Source organism: Camarhynchus parvulus, chromosome 2 (genome assembly GCF_901933205.1).
Source record: "Camarhynchus parvulus chromosome 2, STF_HiC, whole genome shotgun sequence".
NCBI lineage: Eukaryota > Metazoa > Chordata > Aves > Passeriformes > Thraupidae > Camarhynchus > Camarhynchus parvulus.
This window is the reverse complement of record NC_044572.1, coordinates 46,821,110-46,843,725: the sequence shown is the minus strand read 5'-3', so window position 1 is coordinate 46,843,725 and position 22,616 is coordinate 46,821,110. Positions and strand designations below refer to the sequence as shown.

Genomic DNA, 22,616 nt, shown 5'->3' with positions numbered 1-22,616 from the left:
GGATCAACAGAAACTCCACAGAAGCAAAGCCCGGTGGTAGGTGGGAACGGCAGCCTTGTCACAAAATCCACAGAATTCACTCTGAAGCAGCTCCACTGGAACAAAGCAGAGCAGTAGAAGAAACATCACTACAGACTGAAAAAAGGAATCTCTGCAGGCATCTTTATTCAGATCACCTGGAAGGTGACTGGAGAGAGAAAGGGTTGGTATTGGTAACAAACTAGAAAGCAAAGGTCTCACTTGAGGCAAGAGAAAAAGAGAGAACTGATGTAATGAAACAATACAGAAGATGAGGGTGAGTGGGGGAGAAATGCCAGCTCTGGTCTGTTTGGTAATGAGGTGTGCCCATGCAGCATCCCGAGGAACAAATGCTGTTAGAGAAAGTATAGGAACTGCCAAGGCCAATGTGCTTCACTAGCAGGGGCTTATTCCTGAGGACTGTGAATTATTTCCACTGACAGTGTGTCACAACCACTATCCAGCTGAGATTGCTGATATCTGTCAGAGGGATTTGGAAATATGAAGGGACAGTCCAGTGATCATAAAAAATGTGTGAGCAAAGAGATAGAGAACACCTACCAGAAAGAGAAGTATCATGTTCCAGAATGTGCCTTGTCCTGGGACAGCAGAAAACTGCGGAACAAACTCTTATGGATTTTGCTTTCCCTGGACAAAAGAAGTCAGGACAATCTAATTAAAATGATGTCTCTCCTATGTACTTGTATAGGTCTGTCAGCACCCTTGAGATTTGAGAAAAATCTAATTTATTTTCAGAGATATATTTCTTTCCTTCCCTTCATTTTTTGTTATAAACAGAAAGATTTATTGGAATCACTCCTTTCGCTGTAGTGTGCAGGATTAGTAATGAGCTACACTGTCTGAAACGTGATGCTGGATATTAAACATAGCGCTTCTCAAAAAAATATGCAATTCCTGTGATGATACAAACCCAAGCTTTATTTCTTACTACTCATATCTTATAGATTGAAACAAATGTCATTTTATTTTTAGAGGTGTACTGCTCTATTGCAGCTTTTCTGAAGTAGTGTTGGAGGTCTTCTATAGCAATTCATGCTTGCTGAATATGGGCACCTTAGCATTTAGGAATGTGATGTTCTGTTTTTTGCACACTTTTAGTAACTTTTAAAACCTTTAGAATTGTTCAGTAGCATGTGCCTTTGTAGCCAGGTTCTGTGGGTGGCACCTGTTGAAATAAATTGCCTGAAGAGTTTTATTAAGAGAAAACAGCCTGAAGGTAATTGATCTGCTGCAGGCTGGAGCAGGCCCAGTTAATCTCAAGAGCTGAGCCATCCCACAGCAATTTTATGAACCTTAATAATATCAACCCTTCAAGTTTCTAAGTGTTCCATGACTCTATTGATTTTGGCAAAAATTGAAATATAGGTTTCAGGAGTTAAAAATCAGCAGAACGTATCATATTGCTCTTTTTCTATGCTGGTTATGTACAAAACTCTATCTGGAGCCTGTACCCTTCAATCACTCAGACAGCAACAACAGACTCCTTTGGTTACTGAATTTATAACAAGGCTACTCAATTAAAATCAAATACAAAGAAGAGCAGATTGTGGGACTTTTTCTCCTGAAAAGCAGGTGGGGAAAATATTATGTAGTCCTCAAACACTTGAAAGGTGTTCCTTTTATGCCTTCATTTATATTTAGTATGTAATAAGCACAGATAAATGTTTCTTGCAATATGAAACTGCCACACATAATTCATGTTGGAAGAAGAGCCTGGGTACTCAGGAGACTGGCTGTCTTATATGAAAAATTGTATTTGTTCCTTGCTTGCTTTTTTGAGATCAGTGTAATACATGTCCTTTGCAGTTATCTCCCCAAAACAGCTAGTGGTAGAAGGGTGATTCTCCCCCAGAAAGGAACAAAATATGGGCCAGGAGGACTTGGACACACAGGATTTCTGTCAGTCCCACAGGCTGGTTTGTTTAGTACCAGGTTTATCTTCACAACCTTATTGGGGTGTAAACAGCCTTACTACTATCACATAGACAGCAAAAGCCATCCTGTTCTTACACTTCCATTGCCTCAGTAGATGAATCTGAACCAAAGTTACTTTCCTGTGCGAACAATGTGACAGTTATCTATCTGTTAAATAATTTTTTTAAAATACCTAGTATGGTACTTGCCACATTAGACTCAAACCTTGTGTTTCACAGGATAGGATTCATAAAAATAATTAGGAAAAGGAGATGGACATAAAGAGGTTCTAAACCTTTTTAGGAGAAACCTACATATGTGAGAGGAAAAATGTGGAAAGGCTAGGGAAAGTAAACCGAATTGAATGGAAAATTCAACATAGAAAACTTCTCTGAGCAAGAACATAAAATGAAGAATGCAGAGGGATAAAGAAAAGCCTGAAACAGCAATGAGGAGCACCTGGGAGGCAAGGAATAGGGGCAGTCAAGAAAGATAAAAATAAGAAGAGGTCAAGGAGGAAAGAGTGAAATGGATCTGTTTGGAGAGGCTGCAGTTACTGAAGAAGTTATACTCTGCTATATGTAATCAATGCTACCAAAAAGTTGTATTTAAATTATTAATACATCCCTATTGGATGAGCCACCGCTTGAGTGCTGTTCTGTGCTGAGTAGGAGAGCACAAGAAGGAGTAGTGGCTTTTCTGTAGCTGCATCTTGTTCCACAGTCGGGCTGTATATTCTCGCTCTTCAAAGAGGAGTAATTAGAGTAGGAGCTTCAGGGATTGTGACTGGGAGCTCCCAAAGATAACTGCTCTGTAAGTGATGAAACACCTCATGTCCCAAGGGGCTGCATAACAGAGTTTACGTGCAATGGGGCCTTTTAACCCTTGAACCCAAAGCAAGGGTTTGGCGTTTGGCTGGATCTGCAGGGTGCTCATAAGTGAAAAGGCCGCTTTGCAAAGGCAAACCCGCAATAAAACTCTAAGGAAGGAAGAGGGGCGCTATCTGTGGTGCGGAAGCCCTATAGGACGTAGCAACAACACAGACAAGTTACCTTCTGGGAGTTAAAATTTTGGGCATTTGGGCGGGGGGAGGGGGTGCCGCGCACTTCTGGAGCGGACTCAGTTAAAGCAGACGGTATCACAAAGATGAACGGCCCGGGAACGGGAAAGGCAAGTGAGAGAAACACCAAGAGGTGTCGGAGGACGAGGCCGCAGCAGCGCGGGGTCAGGCCCGCCCGCACGGGGACCGACGGCACAACCGCGGCCGTCCCTCAGAAAGGAGAGGGAAGGAGTGAGCGGGAAGAGCCCCGCTCTCACCTCCTCTTTCCCCTGCTCCTCCTCCTCCTGCCCGCCGGGCTCCGGGGCGGCGCGTCCGTGAGCGGCGGGGCGGAGCGGGGCCCGCGGGAGCCGCTCCCCGCTCCGCCGGCAGCGCCGCCCCCGCCCCCACGTGTCCAGCCGGGCGGAGCGGGCGGCGGCGGCGGCGGAGCGAGGACCGGCCGCCCCCTCGCCCCGTTACTACGAGCCCGCCGGCTGCGGCTCCGCCCCGTGGCCTCCGGGCCCTGCCAGGGGTGGGGGAAGCTCCTCGCCGAGCACCGCCCCCTCGGCTCGGCTCCCCTCCCCTCCGGCGCGGCGCCCCGGCCCCGGCGGGGACTATGCGGAGATGGTCGTCCCGAGCCGAGGCAGGAACAAAGAGTCGCCGCCGCTCAAGCCCGGGCAGCAGCAGCAGCAGCAGCAGTCGCCGGGCGCCAGCCCCAGCCGCGGCCGCCGGCCGCACTCGCCCGGCAGGCAGGGCTCCGGCGGGGCCCGCGCCATGCGGAAGGGAGGCGGCGGCCGGCGGGGAGCCAGGGGCGACCCCCGGGGACTCTACCGGGAGGGGCCCGCGGCGGACGGGGAGCGGGACGTGCTGGGCCGCGGCCCCCTGAGTCTCCTGCGCCTCTGCGGAGAGCGGCTCCGAGGTGAGTTTGCTGCCCCGAACCCTGCCCCCTCTCCGCTCCCTCTGCCCCCACGGGGATGGGAGCCGGCCCTTCCGCCCGGGGGAAGTGCGGCGGGGCTGAGCGCCGCTTCCCGTCCCTCTTTCCGGCAAGTGGCGGTTCCCTTGCCCCGTGGCACGGGGCGGCTTTTGCCGGGGAAGGGAGCGCCGGGACGTCTTTCCCCGGGAGGCAGCGGTCGGGGTCCGGCGGGCGGGAAGGTGCCTCCCGCGGCAGGGAAGGAGGAAGGAGGCGGCGGGCGGTGCCTGGCACTGCCCGGGGCAGCGGCGGCGAGGTCGCGCTCCCGCTCTGCCCGGGCCCCTGCTCCCCCTGTCGCTGCGCGGGGACTGTAAAGAGGGAGAAAAGCTGACGAAACCCACACAGGGATCTGCGAGAAACGGGGGCGAGGGAAGGGGAAAGGGCTTTTTACCACTTCAGCATCCTTTGGGGGAGAAGTGGGGAAACGTGCTGTTTGTGTAAGTAACTCTTGTTAAAACAGTCTGTCTGGTGGTGTTGACTATCGCAGCTTGCGGGGCTGGCATGACCAGCTTATTTCTGCTGGAAGGCACGGAGGGTTCAGTATTCTTTAGAAGTCTGACTTTCTGCTTGAGCGAATTTACCAGTAACATAGCTGTGTAGAAATTCCCTTTTGACAAGTTATTCTGTCAAAGTTATTTCAGAAATTAAAAACCTGATGATTTACATAGTCACCTTAGTAGTCTATCTGTGATGTTTAAAGCTTTTATGTGTAGTTATGAACTTGGTGTATGAAGTTTCAGCATTTTTGAGGTCAAGATTTTTACATAAAACTAATGTTGCAGAGCTCAGATTTCGTTTTATAGACTCTGTGCTTAAGTGATGCTTAAGGTGCTTGTATTCTTTTGGCAGTATTTGTTGTTGACAGAAAGGCCTTCATCACAAAAGCTGATAGCAACATCTGGCTCACGTTCTTTCTGGGTAAGTACAAGGAATACATTGGGGGGGGAAATACTGATCTCTTTACCTTTCTTTCTCTGTAATTGTAAATTGTGTCAAAATATATTTGGAAATAAAAATTTGAAAAGGAAAAAAACATAGCTGATGTTGAAAAGGGACAGGAAATAACTTCCTACCTGGTAACTTTTGGAAAGCTGTTACTGTAGCAGTTGATGGAAGAAAAAAGGATTTATAGGAAAAAAAATTGCAGTCATTTACATATTTCTTCTATCTAGTCATTAATTTATAGGGGGGGAAAAAGGCAGCAACTCTTATTAAGTAATGTAATCACAACAGCTTGTTTGGTGGAAGAACATGAAGTTGTAGAAGGATGTAAATTCGGATGTTATTATCTTTAGGAATATTTTTGAGTAAATAATGGTATGATTAATGACCAAAGTCTTGAAAAAAACACCTGAAGTATTTGCAAAGAGATGCATTCCTAAAGTTAACAAATGTTAGGTAATAGCATATTTGTCAGCTGCACCATTAGATATACACTAAAAGGTATTTTAATGGAGACTTTCAGGGTATTCCAAAGATGCTGGTACTGTTAATCACATCACCAGTAGTCCTGGCTGCCGGAGGGAGTTTCTTCAGTTTGATGAATTACATTGCAAAGCAGTGGCAGGGAAACAGCCCTTAGCTTACAAACTAATTAATGAATAAAGTGTTCCTGAATTGCTTTACTTGCATCTGTTTATTCAGCATTTCCTAGGCTCATAGTTACTTAAATGACATAGAAATGTTTAAATGATAGTCAGAATTGAAAAATGCTTTCCTCTGATTGAAATTCGAGAGCAGATTAGGGAGAGAGCTTTATAATTTCTGGAATTTGAAAAGCCAGATAAAAGCCATGTAACACATTAAATATTTCAGGGAGGTTTTTTTTCAATTGGAGTAATAGCAAAGTATGTACTAGCATATAGTATTTGCAGTAGCAAAGAATGTACTTATACTAAATATGAAATAGTGAGTTTTGATTAAGTTTAGTGGAATTTGGATTTTTGTTGTCGCTTTGCTTAAGATTTAGGGCCCATATTTTAAAAACAGAGGCTCCCACAGCTGGAGCTAGTTTAATTATAGCGTGTGAATTTTTTTTCTCTTACAAATTATCTCCCAATTTATGTGCAGCCATAAAGTTGTCAGACTTTCAAGGATGTTCTTATACAACACTGCACCCTATTATGTTGTTTGGGTTTTTTTCATAATGACCATTGACTTGAGGCCTTATTCCTGAAGACTTCCATATTATATTGCACAGAATCTCAGAATGTAACAACTTGACTAAGCTGCAGTAGTCAATGCTTGCAGGTTCCTCATTGCTTCCAGTTCTGCTGTATTCCTACTTGGTCACTTTGTGGATATTTGCAAAATATGAATCAGTTTATTGTACCCTTCACATCCTGTTGGATTATAGTGTCTCAGCATTTGTTGTTCTCTTGGTAAATAAAGCCAAAGAATGGCTGTATTCTTCAGTATTTAATTTCCAGAATTAGAATCCTTTTTATATGCCATTTATATTGCTTTTCTTAGAATAACACACAGACAAAAATAGGAAATCTATCAGATTTTACATAATAACCCTAGTCTGCAAAAATCTTATCATGTGCTTTGGTTTTAGGGCTTCTTAGGCTGGGTGAGAAAATGGCATCTGCAAGTTCAAGTACATGGTAGCTGTGTAAGTGTCTGTAGCATTAGGACTGTAGTGTTCCTTTCCTGTCCCCTCCTTCATTCCCTCTCCAGTAAGGACATTAATGAGATCAAAGGGTGGTAATTTGACGGAGCTGAGCTGCATGTTTTCATCAGAAACTGGCTTAATGCAGTCTGTTGAAAAATGCTGATTTGGACTTAGAGTGGAAGTCTATGAATTAAGCCCATTGTCTCTTGAAATATGAGTAATTAACATTAATTGCTGTGTGATTATGAGAGGTCTTCACTTTGTACTTATAATAGAATGATACTGTGAAAACGTATATGAAATTCTCCAAAATAACTGTGAATGTATTTACATTTACTGCATTGACTTTCAATAAAGCATTTACTGAAGGGAAGAATCAGATTTAAAGACATTGTTTCTTCTATGAAATAAGTGGTATGTCTGGATGTGAAATGTAATTTCCATAATAATAGTTAATTTATTTGCATCAATAAAATACTGCATATTTGCCTTAGTTGGAACCATGTGAATTTGAGTTAATGAACAATACTGGTAGCTAAGATGCATTGGACTTTACTGTATATTCTTACCATGTGATCTGTCTTAATTTTTTTGTTGTTGTTGTTTTTTATAGCTGGTGTGTGTGTATATGCAAATGTATTTCAGTATCTAATCTTACTGGGAATCTTGTGAATGTTGCTGAGAAATAAAATAATGCCTTGTGCACATGTGTAACTATTAGTCAATAAGCAGTAACTAAGAAAGATATGGGCTGCTCTGTTTCTTTCCATACAATTGGTGCAGAACATGGTTTTTTGTATGGAATATGATTTGCTGCATTGCTGATAGAGCTAATGTGCTTACCTGGAAATCCGTGTCATATCAATGCCTGGTCTTCTGAAAGACATTTGCAGCTTTCCATGAGAACTAATGTAAATGTCCTTAGTATAAAAATACCCCTGCAGCTGCTGAACCTTTCCTAAAACATTAAGTTCTGCTTACACCAAGCAATTTTGGTGATTTTTTTTTAGAAAGTATATAAAAAGGTTAAGTTCTAAGTGAAAGATTGAGGTCTTCATTTTCTAACTGGAACCCAGTTGTCTGGGACCAGTCTTGTCTTTGAAAGACTTACTGCAAGTGATAGTAGTGGAGCTGTAAAACTCTGAGGGAAGTTTCAGTGTGGTATAGTACCACCTGACCTGCTATGTGAAATGTTTAACATGAGCTCAGTGTTGTTAAATTGTACCAGCAGCTAGTTTAGAATTTTTTTTAGATAATTTTTTGTGTGTTTTTCTTTTTTTGTTTTGTGGTGGTAATTTTTTGTCTTACCCAGCTTCACCTTGAATCTCTTCACTTACAAAACCTAAATTTTAAAATTAGTTCATAATGCAACACTACAGTTAGGAACCTTGTTGTGACCAGGATAACAAGTACTGGCAGTAGCAGCAGCACTTCCAGGCTCTGTGTTGGAGGAATATGTGAAATATATATATATGGAATATATGTTGGGTTTGTATACTAGGGCATGAAGTGTACATTAAGTCCACTCCCACCCCACATAAATTTAGTGGATTTGCAAAGGGTTTTTCTTTCTCTTATCCCTGCTGCTTTTCAAAAGCAGACAACTCTGGTCTTGTAACATGCAGCCTGAACAAATGTACATTCCCTAACTCTCAGACTACATTCTGCATCAGCATGCAGGCATTGCTGTGTGCTTTACCAACGTCCAAGCACCTTAATTCCTTCCACGTCTTCTGAGAGGCAAGAGCAGTGTCTGGGTGCCAGAAGAAGGGAAGGTGTGTGCTAGTCAGCACCCTGGAGAGGGACACAGTGCTCAGCACCTTTCTGGCCACAGCTGGGTCAAGGCAGGGAGAGTGGTTGTTCTCTCCACTTTCTCTGCTCCATACAGCCTATGTGAATAAGAGGGCTCTTCATTAACAATAAAGATTTTTGTGGGTTAAAGACAACTAGTCTGCCAGATCTTTCTCTGGCAGAAAGCCTAGAGGGCAACTGAGACACCTTCAGTCTGGGAGGAGCACAGTGGTCCCTCTAAATGCCTTCCCATTATCCCTCACTCAGGTAGGCTTTGCTTCCGTGGTAGGCTGCATTTGTTGTCAGCACTGCCCAAGCGAAATGGAGTGGTTCCTTCTCTCTCTAGGTGTTGTCATGCTTAAGGGGTCTAGAGACCTAGACTGTTAACTCACTGCTTTATCAGCATTTGTCTCTTTCCTTTGTCCCTCAGACTACCCCCTTGTTCTGTATCTACATGGCAGCAGTGCAGATAGTCTTCAAATGGACAAATGGAGCCTAATTGTGCGCAAAGTCTTATCATTTTTTGCAATTACAGTTTCAATTAGATTTGTGTTGGTTGTCATGGTCCATTTGGATTCCTCATATTTACGCACAGTGTGCTCTGTAAATTAAAATTTATTTTATGAGTCCATTAGGGAAGAAAACAAACAAACATGACGAACAAGGACCAGTCCACTTTGTACAGGCTAGTCTAACATAGGAATTCACTGAATCATCATTTAAGGCATGAGGTTTTGAACTTACAAGTTCTTTAGTTCATAGCTCAACTTGAAACTTCTAACTTGTGCACCTCTCAGCAAAATAATTACCTAGATGTTGGTGAGAGTGTTCATCCTTCCTTTTTCATCGTGATGCTGTATCACCTGGGAAGGCCTCAGGAGTCCAGCTGCGGCTGGATCTGCTTCAGAAACTTTTTTGCTAAGCTTGTTTTCACCTTAAAGCTTCAAAGTTTTATCCGTAGCATTTCCATGAGTTAGCAGATTCTGAAGAAGCTGCCAGACAATCAATATACCAGGAGGTGCAGGAGATGGCTGCAGGAGACAGCAGGCTGCAGGTGATAATGGCTGCAGAGTGACTTTAAGCCCTTTCAGGCCACCAGGTTCTGCCTGTTGGTTGCCCTTGTTTTGACCCAGCAGTGATGTTTGTAGTGTGCTCCAGGTCTTAGCATGAGTTAGTGAAAATCTGAGCAGGAATTGAGTGAACAGTCACAGTAGGTGTCATAAAAATTCTAAAAATATTTATGCTTATTTAAAAAAATGCTTTTAATTCAGGTTTGTTGTTGATCACTGAAATGTGTGCATTAGATGCTGGTGGGTCAGCTTGAGTGATGCAAGATGTAGGTGGAAACATTGCCTAGCGCTGAATACCACAGAAAATTTTCAAAGACCTGGCTGTGGAGGTGTAATTCAGATGTTCCTATTCTTCTGTTTGCTGGGATCTTGAGTACCTTCTGTGCATCCCTGAAGTAGTACTGCAGTTACTGCAGTAAGCACATTTTCATGTTCAGTTATTTAAGTATTTGAGTAACTTAGCACCTTATGTTTCCTTTACAGCTGTTTTCGCAGGAGTCCTACATTGGTAAGGTTAAATTTATTACTTCAGAGTAATATGGTATTTTAAAATAATAAAAATATAATTTTTAGTTATTTTTAGAGAAGATGTTTGAATAATTTATATTTATAACTTTCCTCTCAAGACTAAATTATCTTTGAACTGAATAATTCTGTTCTTGTGAAGATGACGTGAAAGGTTTCTTAAGCCTGTTCAGAGAAGAGTGAACCCTGCTTTTCAGGTGAAAAATTGCTGCTTAATCCTGTCTGCACTTTAATTACAATACATTACATATATAATATGTAGTGTTACAGTATTGTTATTAATCCCATAACAGAATTTAGTAAATGCTCTTTGTTCATTCTTCTTCATTATGAAATTATCTGAATAGATGAGGATATTGGTATAATAAATGAATAAATTACCATAGCAGTTTGTAAGTAAACTTTGGGTGTTTATTGAATCTTCTTTGCTATCTATGATTTAGTACATATTCTAAACCTCTTTATTCCATTTGAATTGTTATTATTTTTTGGCAGGTGTCACATAACAACTCTTTTTGAAAATGACCGTCACTTTTCTCACCTGTCAACACTAGAAAGAGAAATGGCTTTTCGCACGGAAATGGTGAGATTATCTTTCAGTGTTTGTAAAACTCCTGTCTGTAATCTGATCACAGGCTTTCCAAAATGTCTTAATACATTCTGCATAAGTGTAATGCACAACTACTGTGCATTACACTTTCATGTGCAAAGTATTTGTGTGACTTGCCGCTGATCCCTATGAAGGTATCAATTCACAGTTCACTTAAAATATGATCTAAAAATATGGTTCTGGAGGATCCAAAATACAAAACTGCAAGTACCTTATACCTTGCTTTCAGTTATGGTCTTCTTATGCAGCCTTTTTTGTCTAAATATTTTTTCAATTAATATATGTTGGCGTATATATACACACACACCCCTTTTATCTGCTTTTATTTTGAGAATTGTGAAATGCTATTTAATGCATAGTTACCAGCCCAAATGAGAGGTTGCCAGCTATGCTATGAAACAAAGTGGAAGGAAACCCACATCACTTGCTTTGGTGGCAGTAATAGTAGAGATTTGAAAAACGGGGTAGTCATCTTCAATAAGCCTGTCCTGTTTGTTACGTTACAAAATTTGTTTAAAAATGAAGCTTGTATGTAGTGGCTCCTGAAGCAGAAGTGACATCTTTAATTGTAAATAATTAATCTGTTCTCTTGTAGGGTCTTTATTATTCCTACTTCAAGACCATTATTGAGGCACCATCATTTTGGAGTGGAGTATGTGCCATTATGAATGACAAACTAACTGAATATCCTTTAGTGATAAACACCTTACAAAGGTTCAATCTTTACCCAGAGGTGAGTTATGTTTTAAATATAATACCTTTTGCAAATCTTTGATTGTTTTATCTTTGACTAAAATTTGTAAAAGTTACTTTGGAAAATGTATTTGTAATGATACAGTGACTAATGAAGTGTTGCTTAAATATTGTATTTCAGTTCCAGATTTCAAATGAGAAAGTTATGTCATACATTATGATCAATTTCCAAACTTCAAGTATTTTCAATTAACTGTGAAAGCTTTCTAGATCTTAGTGTTTTGTGCCCAAAAGTTGCACTTCCTGCCTTTTTTTGTTCTTTTCCCTGAAAGCAAGTAGGTTGCTGATATTATGTACTTCAGGAAATAAGACACATGCAGTATCAGTAGTATGTGACAATAATGACTGAAGTGATGCGGGTTGCAAGAGATCATTTTGTTTTCCATTTTTTGTAGGACACATGAAACTGACAGAACCAAGCACATCACAGTTCACAGTGGCTGTGAAATCCATGGGTGGTAATAGTTTACTTAGATGTTGCAGAGGAAATTGCTCTGTGGAGGACTGACTGCTGTTGATTTGTGCATACTTAATGTTAGACTTGTTACCTGGTTAGATCACATTCCTACTCTGCTTTTTTGTCAGTAAAAAGAACATGTGTTCAGAATGTGTTCAAAAGAGTATGTGTACAGAAATGTTGAGGTTTCTGTCTCTTAAAGTTTTGCCAGTGTGTCTCAAACATTTTGCAAAGGGAAGATTCCTTTGGTTAATGTACATTTCTGTAATTTCATGTGTCAGCAGCAGTTTATTTTTATGAGAGCCAACTAATAGTGGCTGTGAGTGTTGGGTACTAGCTTTTATACTCATTCTTCTGCTCTGTTGGAGCAGAGCTGCTGTCAGGAACCGTATGTGTAAGAGTTCTTGGTGTGCATGTATTTGTGGTTTCATTTCCTTCTTAAGTCCTTGCTCTGGAAGAACTAAATGCTATGTAGATGAGCACTTTTTGTTGCCCTCTCACTTATTTAGGGTTTGCTTGGAATTTTTTTCTAACTCCAGATGGATTGCAGTTCAGTTCTAGAAATGCTCTGTTGTGAACATCATTTGAATACTAAAGAGTAATTTCCTTTAGCTGAAAAAGATTTATTGACTTCAGCTATAGTGTGACTTTCAAAAATCAGGGATTACTGGTCAAGTCAACTTGTTTTTAAAGAGTCAGTATCATCCTGAAAGATGACTAAATAAATTAGATGATGAAATCAGATATAGTGGCTGACATTCTATAAGAACGCTCGGTTGATTACAGTGCAAAATGTGTAGGTTTGTCTGTTCATTCAGATTTCTAGGATTATACTGACTCGTTGAAATTGGTGATAAGGTATGAATTCATTCATCTTTTCTGTGTCTGTGTGGGCATGTCAAGCAGACAAATGGTCTCCTCTACTCCTTTCAGTCCTTTACTGCTTAATGTCTAGACTTCTTCTAAATAGTGCTTTGGGGTTTTTTTTTAAGTGTATTTCTTGAGTACTCCTGTTTCCACATAACTATTTTTATAAAACTGTCAGTAGGTGCAACTTGGCATTTGAAATACGTTGTCTGAATTTATAGAATTTTCTCATGATTATAATGGGGCTGGGTGGTGAGAAGATGCTTGTGGATTTATGTGTTGGCAATAAAATTTTTCCTTCAGATGCTCAGTATCCAGTCACGCTTCCTGAAAGTGTTTCATTTCCTGTTTGATATTTTGGGATCTTTCCAGCTCTTTAAGCCCATTAGTAGCACTAAGGCTGAATTCTAATAAAATGTTTGTTTGTTTAATGGATATTAAAATTAAATTCATCAAAACCAATCTGGAAATCCCATTGCTAAATAGGACGTTAAATTAATTAAGAAAAGTAAAACAATTCACTTACGTGTACGGCCAGTACTAGCCTTAAAAACTTCAAAAAGAAGGAAAAAAAGTAAAATGAGTGTGTGATCAATACATCATTTATGTAAATTATACATATAAGCAGTAAAAAAAACTATTGAAAGCTACATGGTTGTCCTTGTAGCTGTACAATGTTAAAATTCAAATAAAGTTGATTTTCCAAGTATTTGCTCCATAGTCAGCTTGTTCTAGTAATTGTAGTGTTTTCATTTCTGATGAAAAATGGTAGAGAGATAATGTGTTCGTTTCTGTGGTGGAGAGATAATATGTTAAGTTTGCTCTCTGGTTGTTCATTGTTATGGAACAGTTGATATTTCTGTGTGTGGTGGTGATAATGAAGATGAGTTGAAATGAGGAGTGTGTTACAAAGATCCGTGTAGTTGACTTTAAGGTGCACACTCAAAGGCAGCTAGTGAAAGGACTTAACTTTTATGCATGTTCTTTTGCAGCAAAGGACTGGCCTTGTCCACAGAGCACTCCTGGGTCTGAAAGCCAGGCTTTTGTTTGCCAGGTTCTGCATTTAATCCCTCATCTGATACAGAACAGTAGAAATTCCAGAAACATCACTGTGCTCCAACTGACCTAGCAATTTTGTGCTGCTTACTGATTTGTTTCCATTTCTATGCCCATGTTAACTGTTTCATGTAAAGTGGCTTTTGGCAAAAAATAGGTTTTTTTGCTTGAAGTACTTAGCCTGATATCTTTTTAGGGAGTATTCACATGTAAAATCTGCAGCAGACACAGGCACTTATGGCATAAACCGGTTAAATTGATAAATTAAAAACAGGTTAAGTTGATAAATTAGTAATTTAATTTTTTTTTTTTTTAGTGCAACATTTGTCAAGAGTGGTTTATATGGCCAGTGTCAGCTTCAGGGCTGGTGATGCAAACAAATATGCCTACAGACAGGGGACGTTCAGGTGATAAGAAGAAAGACAGTGATCTGGTTCTCCAGGCCTATTGATGTCTGTCTGCATAGGGGGCAGTGTCTGGTTCATGTATGCACATGTGCATTGCCAGAAGCAAACAGGGCACAGATGTTCAGAAAGGTTCCAGGAATTCAGGATATTGTACTTCGTAAGGCACAGTGTTGAGGCACAGAGTCTTGGTCTAGGAAGATGTAGTTATATTTTAATTTACAGGATTTACATTGTGAGGGTGTGAAGGTCGCAGATGAAGTGAGCCATGAAGATTGGAGCCTTGATATTAAAAATTAATGAATTTTAGAATCCCAGAACAGTTGAGATTGGAAGGGTTGTCTGAAGGTCCTCTAGTCTCAGCACTGCTCAAACCAGGGTGAAGTAGAGCAGGTTGCTCAGGGTCATCGCCAGTTTCCGTTTGAATATACTCCAGCTCTCTGCAGATTGTTCCAGTGTTTGACCACTCCCAAATTAAAAAAGTTTTTTTTCCTATGTATAAGTGGAATTTCCTGTATTTGAATTTGTGCTCATTGTCTCATCTCCTGACTACCAGAAAGAGCCTGTCTCAGTCATCTTTATTCTGTGTCCTCCTTGCCTTGGGCAGCCCAGAACTGAGCTCAGCACTGCAGACAGAGTGTTAGCAATGCTGAGTAGAGGGGAAGAGTCACCTTTCTTGTCCTGGTCACATACAGCTGATGATATATTTGTCTTTTTTGCATCAAGGGCTTGCTGCTGGCTCAAGTATAAATTGTCCACCAGGACTCACAGGCCCTCTTCTGCAAAACTGCTTTCTAGGTGGTCAGCTTCCATCTGAACTGGTGTGCGGTGGTGTTCATTCCCAGTGCAGGACTTTGCATTTCCCTGTTGGGAAGATTCCTGTTGGCCCATTTCCCCTGCCTTTTTATGTCCCTCCGAATGGCAGCACAAGGATCAGTCACTCCTTCCAGTGTTTATCCTGCAGATTTGCTGAGGATGTTCCCTTGTGCCATCATCTAGTCTTAGGATGTAGAACAGATTGGCACCAGAATAAAAAAATATCCACAGTTGTCTCCTTATCTATCAAGACAGTCATCTCAGAAGGTTATAAAGCTGGACAGGTGGGATTTCACCTTTGTAAATCTGTGCTGATTGCTTCAAATCACTTTTTTGTCCTGTGTATGTTTGGAAGTGGTTTCCTGGAGGATTTATTCCATCACATTCTCACACGAGTTGTCTGTTTTTCCTTCTTGCCCTTCTTGAAGATAGAAGTGACATAAAGAGTTTTATTAATTGTATGGGGAACGAGAAGAGAGAATCATCTTTCTTATATATGTTCTCTGTGACACAGGGCAGAGGCAGCTAATACTGCAGTGGTGAAACATATTGTCAGTCTGGGAACCCCTGGGTTATAACTTTCAAACCAGCTCAACTGGAATGGCCACATTACTCATTTATGAACTCTATAAAGTCAGTTATGTCCTGACAGAATAGCTTGGTAATGTTATTAACTAATGACTTTGCTGTGAGTTCTCATTTTTGCTGTGTGTAAAGTACTGATGTTTTCTGTGTCAGGTGTTGAGATTTAGTTGAGTTGTTGTTATAAGAACATTAGAGCATTTACATGGAAAATGGAAATGCTCTCTTACATAGCATCTGGAAGCCCTTTGAATGCATGCTTAAAAATTAAACTATCAAAATTTAACAGACTAAAAATCCTAAAGATTTGTTCCACTAATATTCTTATGAGGTAGAAAAAATTGTCTTGAATGGGTTCTGTTTCGTCCACTGTCCTCTGTCAACAACATCTGTGATTTTAATATATGATAAACAAAAATAGTCAAATGAGGAGCCTTCCAGACAATGCAATATGTAGAGGTTTTTTTTCTGAATATTGCAGCTTGATGCGTGAAATTATTTCTGTTACAAAGCATCTGAGTATCAATAGGCATAATTTTAGTCTGTTAAGGAAGTCTGTTAGATGCCTCTAGGAAATTGTGGTCAAAAGTGCTGAGATAAATCCTGAGTTTGAAAATGAGCCTGGAAGAGAGCCAGCTATCATGAGAGGTCACTCTGGACAGAAACTTCTAATCCTGTTTTCCCCCTAGGTGGTCCTAGCCAGCTGGTACCGCACATATACCACCGTTATGGATTTCCTTGGTGTTCCAACAAAGACATGTTGGACTGTAAACAGAGGAAAAGGGCTTAGTCCTGTTGAAAGCTGTGAAGGTAAATTCTGGTTTATCATGGTTTCTCCTTGGAAGCATGCATTTGTGGCTTTATGTATTTCAGAAGTAATAAATATTCGTGTGTTACCAAGGGTGAAAAATGTGGGTTTTGCTTCTTAGATAACTCCTCTGGCCTAGATTGAATTCCTATCCTGGAGTTCAAACCTTCACAGTTACGGTCTGAGCCTTCATAATGTTGAATTATTACAAAGAATAAGATGTCCTAAATGTAATTGGAAGCCTACTGTACATGTATTAATTTTTGTAACTTCTGAAGGATCCCAAATACATTCTTACTTCCTGCATTTCAAAATTTCCTCCCTCAATTTTGGAGATTTTTTAGAGAACTCTTACCTAGTGATGCTGCTGAGAAGAATCCTCTTCCTCACATGAGCTGCTATTCAGCATAAGAATTTCAACCTTAAACGTTGATTTGACACTGTGCTCCAAAGGACACTGCCACTTTTTTTTTCCCATATTTGAAATATTGGCTTGTCAAGTAGGTATTAAACAATAAAAGTACCTTACTGAGAAGTGCTTTTGAGGTGTTCTACAGTCAGTTCAAGCTGAATAACAGATGGTAGTTTGTGAAGTTTCATTTTATCATTTAGAATGCCTTTGTGTGATGACAGGGTAGTATTTTTCCTTTGCACAAAGGCTGTAAGAACTTCAGAGCTTGAATGGGTCACTTTCTCTAATTTTGTAAGAAGCAATAAACAGTGTACAACCTTTCATTCCTGTTTTTCATGAAAACAAAACCAACAGAAGCACCAGCTATTGAGACTACCGTGTTTCGTGAGCATATCATCATCTTACTTTAGAAAACTGTCTTGCTGTGTTTTCAGCAGTGGGGAATAATCAGTTCTGCATATGAAACTGAAGTTTTGCTGCCATTCACTTTAATGAATAAGGCTTTTTATGCTGTATTGCTGAAATGATTAGAGCCAGGAGGGTTTAAAGAAATAGTGGGAAAGAAAATAATGGCAGAAGACTGAGCGCCGAAGTGTCTGTTAATGAATAAATTGAAAGACTTGCATTACTGGAAAATATCTTGGCTTATAATGAAACAAAGCAAAGACCATTGTGTGTGATATGTTTAAAGATGGGTTTACTTCTGCAAGAGATGGGAAGTGTGAGTCTAAAGTGTTCTAAAAAACTGTATGAAATAAAAATGTAGTCTAGAGAATATTCTTAGCAGTATTTCTACCGTCTAAACCTCACAGGTTTTTCTCTGCAGTTAGTGCATCCCTCTTGGCTTATTCTGTCACTGACTGCCCCAATGTGATATCTACCCCTACTCTTCCTGGTTTTTTTCAAAGCTGTGGTCTCCTGATTGAATCTTCACAATAGTCTTAATGACATCTACTTTTTTTTAATTGTCTCTTTCTGCAGATACACTGAGATACTATACTGATAGTTTATATATAATATAGATATATTAAGATAGTACACTGATTTTATGCTGCTTTATAACCACTATGGCCTTCCTTCTATATTTGACAACACATATTAACTGTTTTTTGTTAGGGTTGGGAGACCCTGCTTCTTTTTATGTTGCTGTGATTTTTCTGTTGAATGGATTCATGATGTCACTGTTCTTCATATATGGTACATACCTCAGGTAAGGCAGTTGAGACTGGGCTATTTAGTTGGTATTAGCTGTCGGTTTTTAGATAAAATTTGAAAAAGTGAATGTAAAAATATTTTTATGGGATATTGATGATTTGTTTTCTACAGCAGTAGTGCATTTTTATACATACACATTGTCGCTAAAAATTAGTGAAATGGAGAAGCTTTTTTCTTAAAACAATGATGATGCTGCTGGAAAAAAAAATTGTCAAAAATTTTATTGAGGTTCTATCTCATTGATACCACTGGGCTGTGGATTAAACTAGATGTTTGTATGTGTTTTAAACAGCTTTGGACATATTTCTGCTCTTAAAGTTATCACTGTGACTCATTTTTACAACAAGTTGAATGATGGTGTACTTTTAACCAAGACTGGGGTTTTCCCAGCGCTTTACTTCAAGTTGTATTTGCATGTATTTCCATTTTAACATAACTGAGAAGGCAAAGTATTTTTGACCTAATGCATTTTTTTGGACAAATTGTATCCACTTCTCTTTTTCTATAAATTTGTGTTTTCAGTATCTGTCCTTACATTTCAGGAGCTGTAATACATTTTCATACAAAAATGGATTCCACATTCAGCAGAAAAGCAGAAGTGGAAATATGTTTTCTGTTTACATCTGTTTTCATGTGTTGGTTTTGCCAAAAAGTGAAAGGAAACTATATTTTCCTCAGAGATGTAATTGATTTCTGCCCCGCCCCCCTCCCCCATTAATTTTCTGGCTTCATTGTCATTGGTTTTACTTCTTTCTCTCTCTCAAGCATGTGCTGGTAGTTAAAATAAGGAATAGCTCAGGGCAAACACTGTCAGTAAAAAGAGGAGGAAGGGAGGAAGTTGCCTAGTGCCTGTTTAGAGGAAGTAGGTAAACTTTGAATATTTGTCTTGTTAACTTGTAATGTTTCTCTTAAGGGAGTGACACAGAAATTCACATTTTATGTATGAATATCATTGAAAAATCAGTGAGCTCTATATTTCTCACTACTTTCTTTAGAATGCATAGACCTTGAGTTTTGTTTCTGGTTTGGGGTGTTTTTTGGGAATTTTTTGTTTTGTTTCTAGGGCTAACATTTTTAATGTTAAGCATGTTCTTATTGTCATTTTGCATTTTAGTGTTGAAGCTTTTCAAATTTATGGGATGTAAAGTTGAGTTTTATATGCAAGAATGCACAACTCCTGGAGATTGGTTTAGCACTTGGTAAACCAAGTATCTTTAATCCTCAGATTTTGTACCCAGAACCTACTGATTGTTTGACTTGTATATTAGTGATGGATGAGGGATCTGAGAGGGTTTTTTTTGGTTGGTTTTTTTTTTGGTTTTTTTTTTTTTTTTTTTTTTTTTTTTTGTGTGTGTGGTTGTTTTTTTTTGTTGTTGTTGTTTGGTTTGAGTTTTTTTCCCCAAGAATCTTAACAGTTGGCTGCTGCTTTTGTTTAGTAGCAAAAATGGTATAATCTGTCATTCAGAGTAGTAGTGAACTTGTGTGCACAAAAATGTTCTTTGCTTTATATCACATAACCTGAGCAATTACAAATCTGTTCAAACAAATAGGAACTTCTTCTATTTTTCTTTGGAAATGAGAAAAATCTAATTAATATCTTTGGGTTTACTTTTGCTATTTATTCAGTAGGTGAATTTGATTGGTATGGAAGTGTAAAAAATACATTTAAGTCAAGGGCTTAAAAAGCTTCCTCATGTTAGCATTGCAGTATTTCACATAAAAATTAAGTTGTATCTTGCATTGACCCATATAATGAATTGGTTTTTAAGTATGTTTTTTGAATGGGCTTTATTTGATTATCCTAAATTAATCTTTAGATCCAGACCAAAATTTCCTGTTGGGTGATTGAGCATGCAGGTTCTGAAATTTACTGCTCAACATATTAGGGAAGAAGTTCTGCATTTATATTGCCTGGTTTTTAAAAGCACCAGATGTAATGATCTGCACCAAAATTCGTGAGCAGTGGAATAACTGTTTTCCAAGTTATTAACATTGAAATTGGTGTTCTGCAAAAGAGAGTTGATGTATGAAGGACTGGTTTGCTCTGAAATAAACCCTGTCTGAATAACTAGTATTTTAATATTGTATGTACTTTATTGATTGCCTTCCCTTGATGTTTGAAAGCTTTCCTCCCTTCCCCCCCAATAAAATTAGCTGTACACAAGTGCAGCTTCACAGTTTTTAAGCAACGTTAACCATGATAAGATTCTGTTGTACCTATTTTTCTTCTTTTCACAGTGGGAGTCGTCTAGGAGGCCTTGTTACAGTGTTGTGCTTCTTTTTCAATCATGGAGAGGTAGGTTTCCCTCTCCCACTACTCCTTTTCTTTTTAGTTATTATTGAAGTTTAAACTAATTCTCATTTCATTAAATGTAGTGATGCTGCTTATTTATTTGAGATTGAATTTAAATAACTTAAATTCAATTAAAATAAATTATTAAGACAATTGAATGTAAAATAGACTATGACTGAAAAATATATAGGACAGTCCAATGTCCCTTTAGTGCTTAAAATAAAAAATCAGAAAGGAAATATATTGTAAATTGGTCCTGAGATTGAAAATCAATAGCACAATGACTTCAAGTTTCAAAACATCAGAATACTCTATTTTCATGCCCATACCACACATAACTGGGCTACATTTACCATATGAGTAAGCTTCAGAAGCTTCTTTAAATTGCTGTATATTTTACTGGAAATACAAAGAAAAGTGCAAAGAAACCTTGGTATTATTTATATACTATACCCAGGGTACACAGAATTTGGAAATAGTGTATGTATGTAAAGGATTCCAGTGCTAAACTTTAGTAAGCTGCATTGCAGGAAAGAAAAAATAAAGGAACTGTCACTTACAACGTCTCCTTGTTTTCCCAGTTAATGCTGTTCATGTCATTGTTTTATATTTTGGAAGAAAAATAATAGCTTTCATTCTTATTCCCTTGGGATTTTTTTTTCTTAGTGCTCATTTTATGAATGGAAATTTGTAAATAACTTCTAAATGGAAACTAACTACTTATAAATTAGTTTAGGGTTGAATTTATGTTTTGTTTTCTTACTTTACTGAGCTGAACTTGGTAGAGAACACTGAGTTGTAAGAATATGTATTGTACATAACAGAATTAGAGGTGCTTCCATTCACAGTAAGCTTTGACCGTTTTTTTATGAAACAAAAATCTGTGTGATAAAATGGCTATTTTATTTTCAAGTTTCATTGGAAATGTCTTTTCTTTAAATATCTCCCATGTGTGCATAGCGGATATTTAAAGAATTTAGACATTTAAGAATTTAAGCATATTAAAGCATTGTCACCCAAGGATGTTGAACTGCCTGGTTGAGAACAGGTAAACATTAGAGTTCCTAAACTTATTTTTTGTACTCTGTGAGTGTAAATATGGCATTTTATGTGGATTTCTATTCTAAATGGCATCCTGAAATGCAATGATGTTTCATCCTTTGCTGGTGAACACTAATAGAATACGCACTGTTTTCCAAGTCTGTGAAGGTGATAAATGTAACTTCAGAAAGAAACGGGTTGAAAACTTCAAGGTAGTGGTAGCAAAAAACCATTTATTTCACTGTGGTACAGTGCAGTTCTTTCCATAGGTGACTGTAGGAGAGCTTCTCTCTCTCTGTAAATGACTTGACTTGGGGAAAAACACAGATATTTTTGAGAAATGTGTGAAAGCAGATCTGCATAGTTCTGCACAGATGTAGTCTGGATGTAGGTAGGGCTTAAGGAAGGCAACCCTGATTGAAGCTCAACTGTGTGGGTTTCTGGAGAACAATAGGAAATAATTGCAGAGGTGCAGCGTTGGATCTCAACTGCCACTTTTGTGTTTGGACTGTAGCTGAATGGAACAACTCAGACTTACTTGATATTGTTGTGTATATAGGTGCGGTAGTACCTGTAGTTAGAGGTGCACAGGGGCTCTCTCCTCATGGGGTGCTCTGTTGAATGCCGTGCTATGGTTGTGCCTGTGTGTATGTAAAAAAGGCCCAGCTCTTTGACAGGCTTGTGATTATGTGTAAATCATCTTGTGTGGGTCAACAATGCGTACAGTGGAGCTAGACCAGCTGCCAAAAATTTCCCTTCCTATTTGGGAAGGATGGGACTGAGCTACATGAGTAAGTCTGATCTGCAAGCCTTGGTATCTCAGCTCTAATGCTGTGTAAAAGTGGTGTGTAAAAACGCTTTCTGGCTTTGAGCTAGTGACCCTAAGGCTGTATGTTTTTGTTTGTGTTGTGCTTGTGCTACTGTGTTTTAATGATTTCCAACTTCGACAAATCTGATATGTTTCTACCTGCAGCAGAGTGAGTTTACAGCCTTGATAAATCATCCACAGATGACTGAGTTTAGCATGACATTACAAATATAGAAAAGTAGTGTAGCCCGTGTTAGTCAATCCACTTCTAAGGTAATGCTTCCTTTTTATGGTTGTATATGTTCATCATTTTTTTCCTGTCTTATCTTCTCCAGTGTCATAAGATTTGGTAAACCAAATGTTGCTGTAGTCTTGAAAAATATGCAAGATTTCTACACTGCTTCAGAATAGTCATGATTTTATTTTTTGCTTATTAAAAAAAAATTACTCATCACATCTGTGCAGTCAACTGAGGACAGGATATTAATACATATATTTATGAAAGGTTTATTTTAATGATAATTGCTGCAGC

The 22,616-nt window shown here is 39.2% G+C and overlaps 1 protein-coding gene across 1 annotated transcript in view; it reads left to right on the top strand.

Annotated features, from left to right (window-relative positions):
* The first annotated feature begins 3,405 nt into the window (after positions 1–3,405).
* Positions 3,406–22,616, top strand: part of DPY19L1 (dpy-19 like C-mannosyltransferase 1) — a 45,053-nt gene continuing 25,842 nt past the window's right edge. Inside the window, exons 1-8 of the mRNA XM_030970145.1 lie at positions 3,406–3,908; positions 4,809–4,877; positions 9,921–9,945; positions 10,458–10,545; positions 11,168–11,305; positions 16,197–16,317; positions 17,844–17,937; positions 20,181–20,238. Coding sequence (XP_030826005.1) covers positions 3,614–3,908; positions 4,809–4,877; positions 9,921–9,945; positions 10,458–10,545; positions 11,168–11,305; positions 16,197–16,317; positions 17,844–17,937; positions 20,181–20,238 — 888 coding nt within the window. The 5' untranslated portion in view covers positions 3,406–3,613. The remainder of the gene's footprint in view (positions 3,909–4,808; positions 4,878–9,920; positions 9,946–10,457; positions 10,546–11,167; positions 11,306–16,196; positions 16,318–17,843; positions 17,938–20,180; positions 20,239–22,616) is intronic.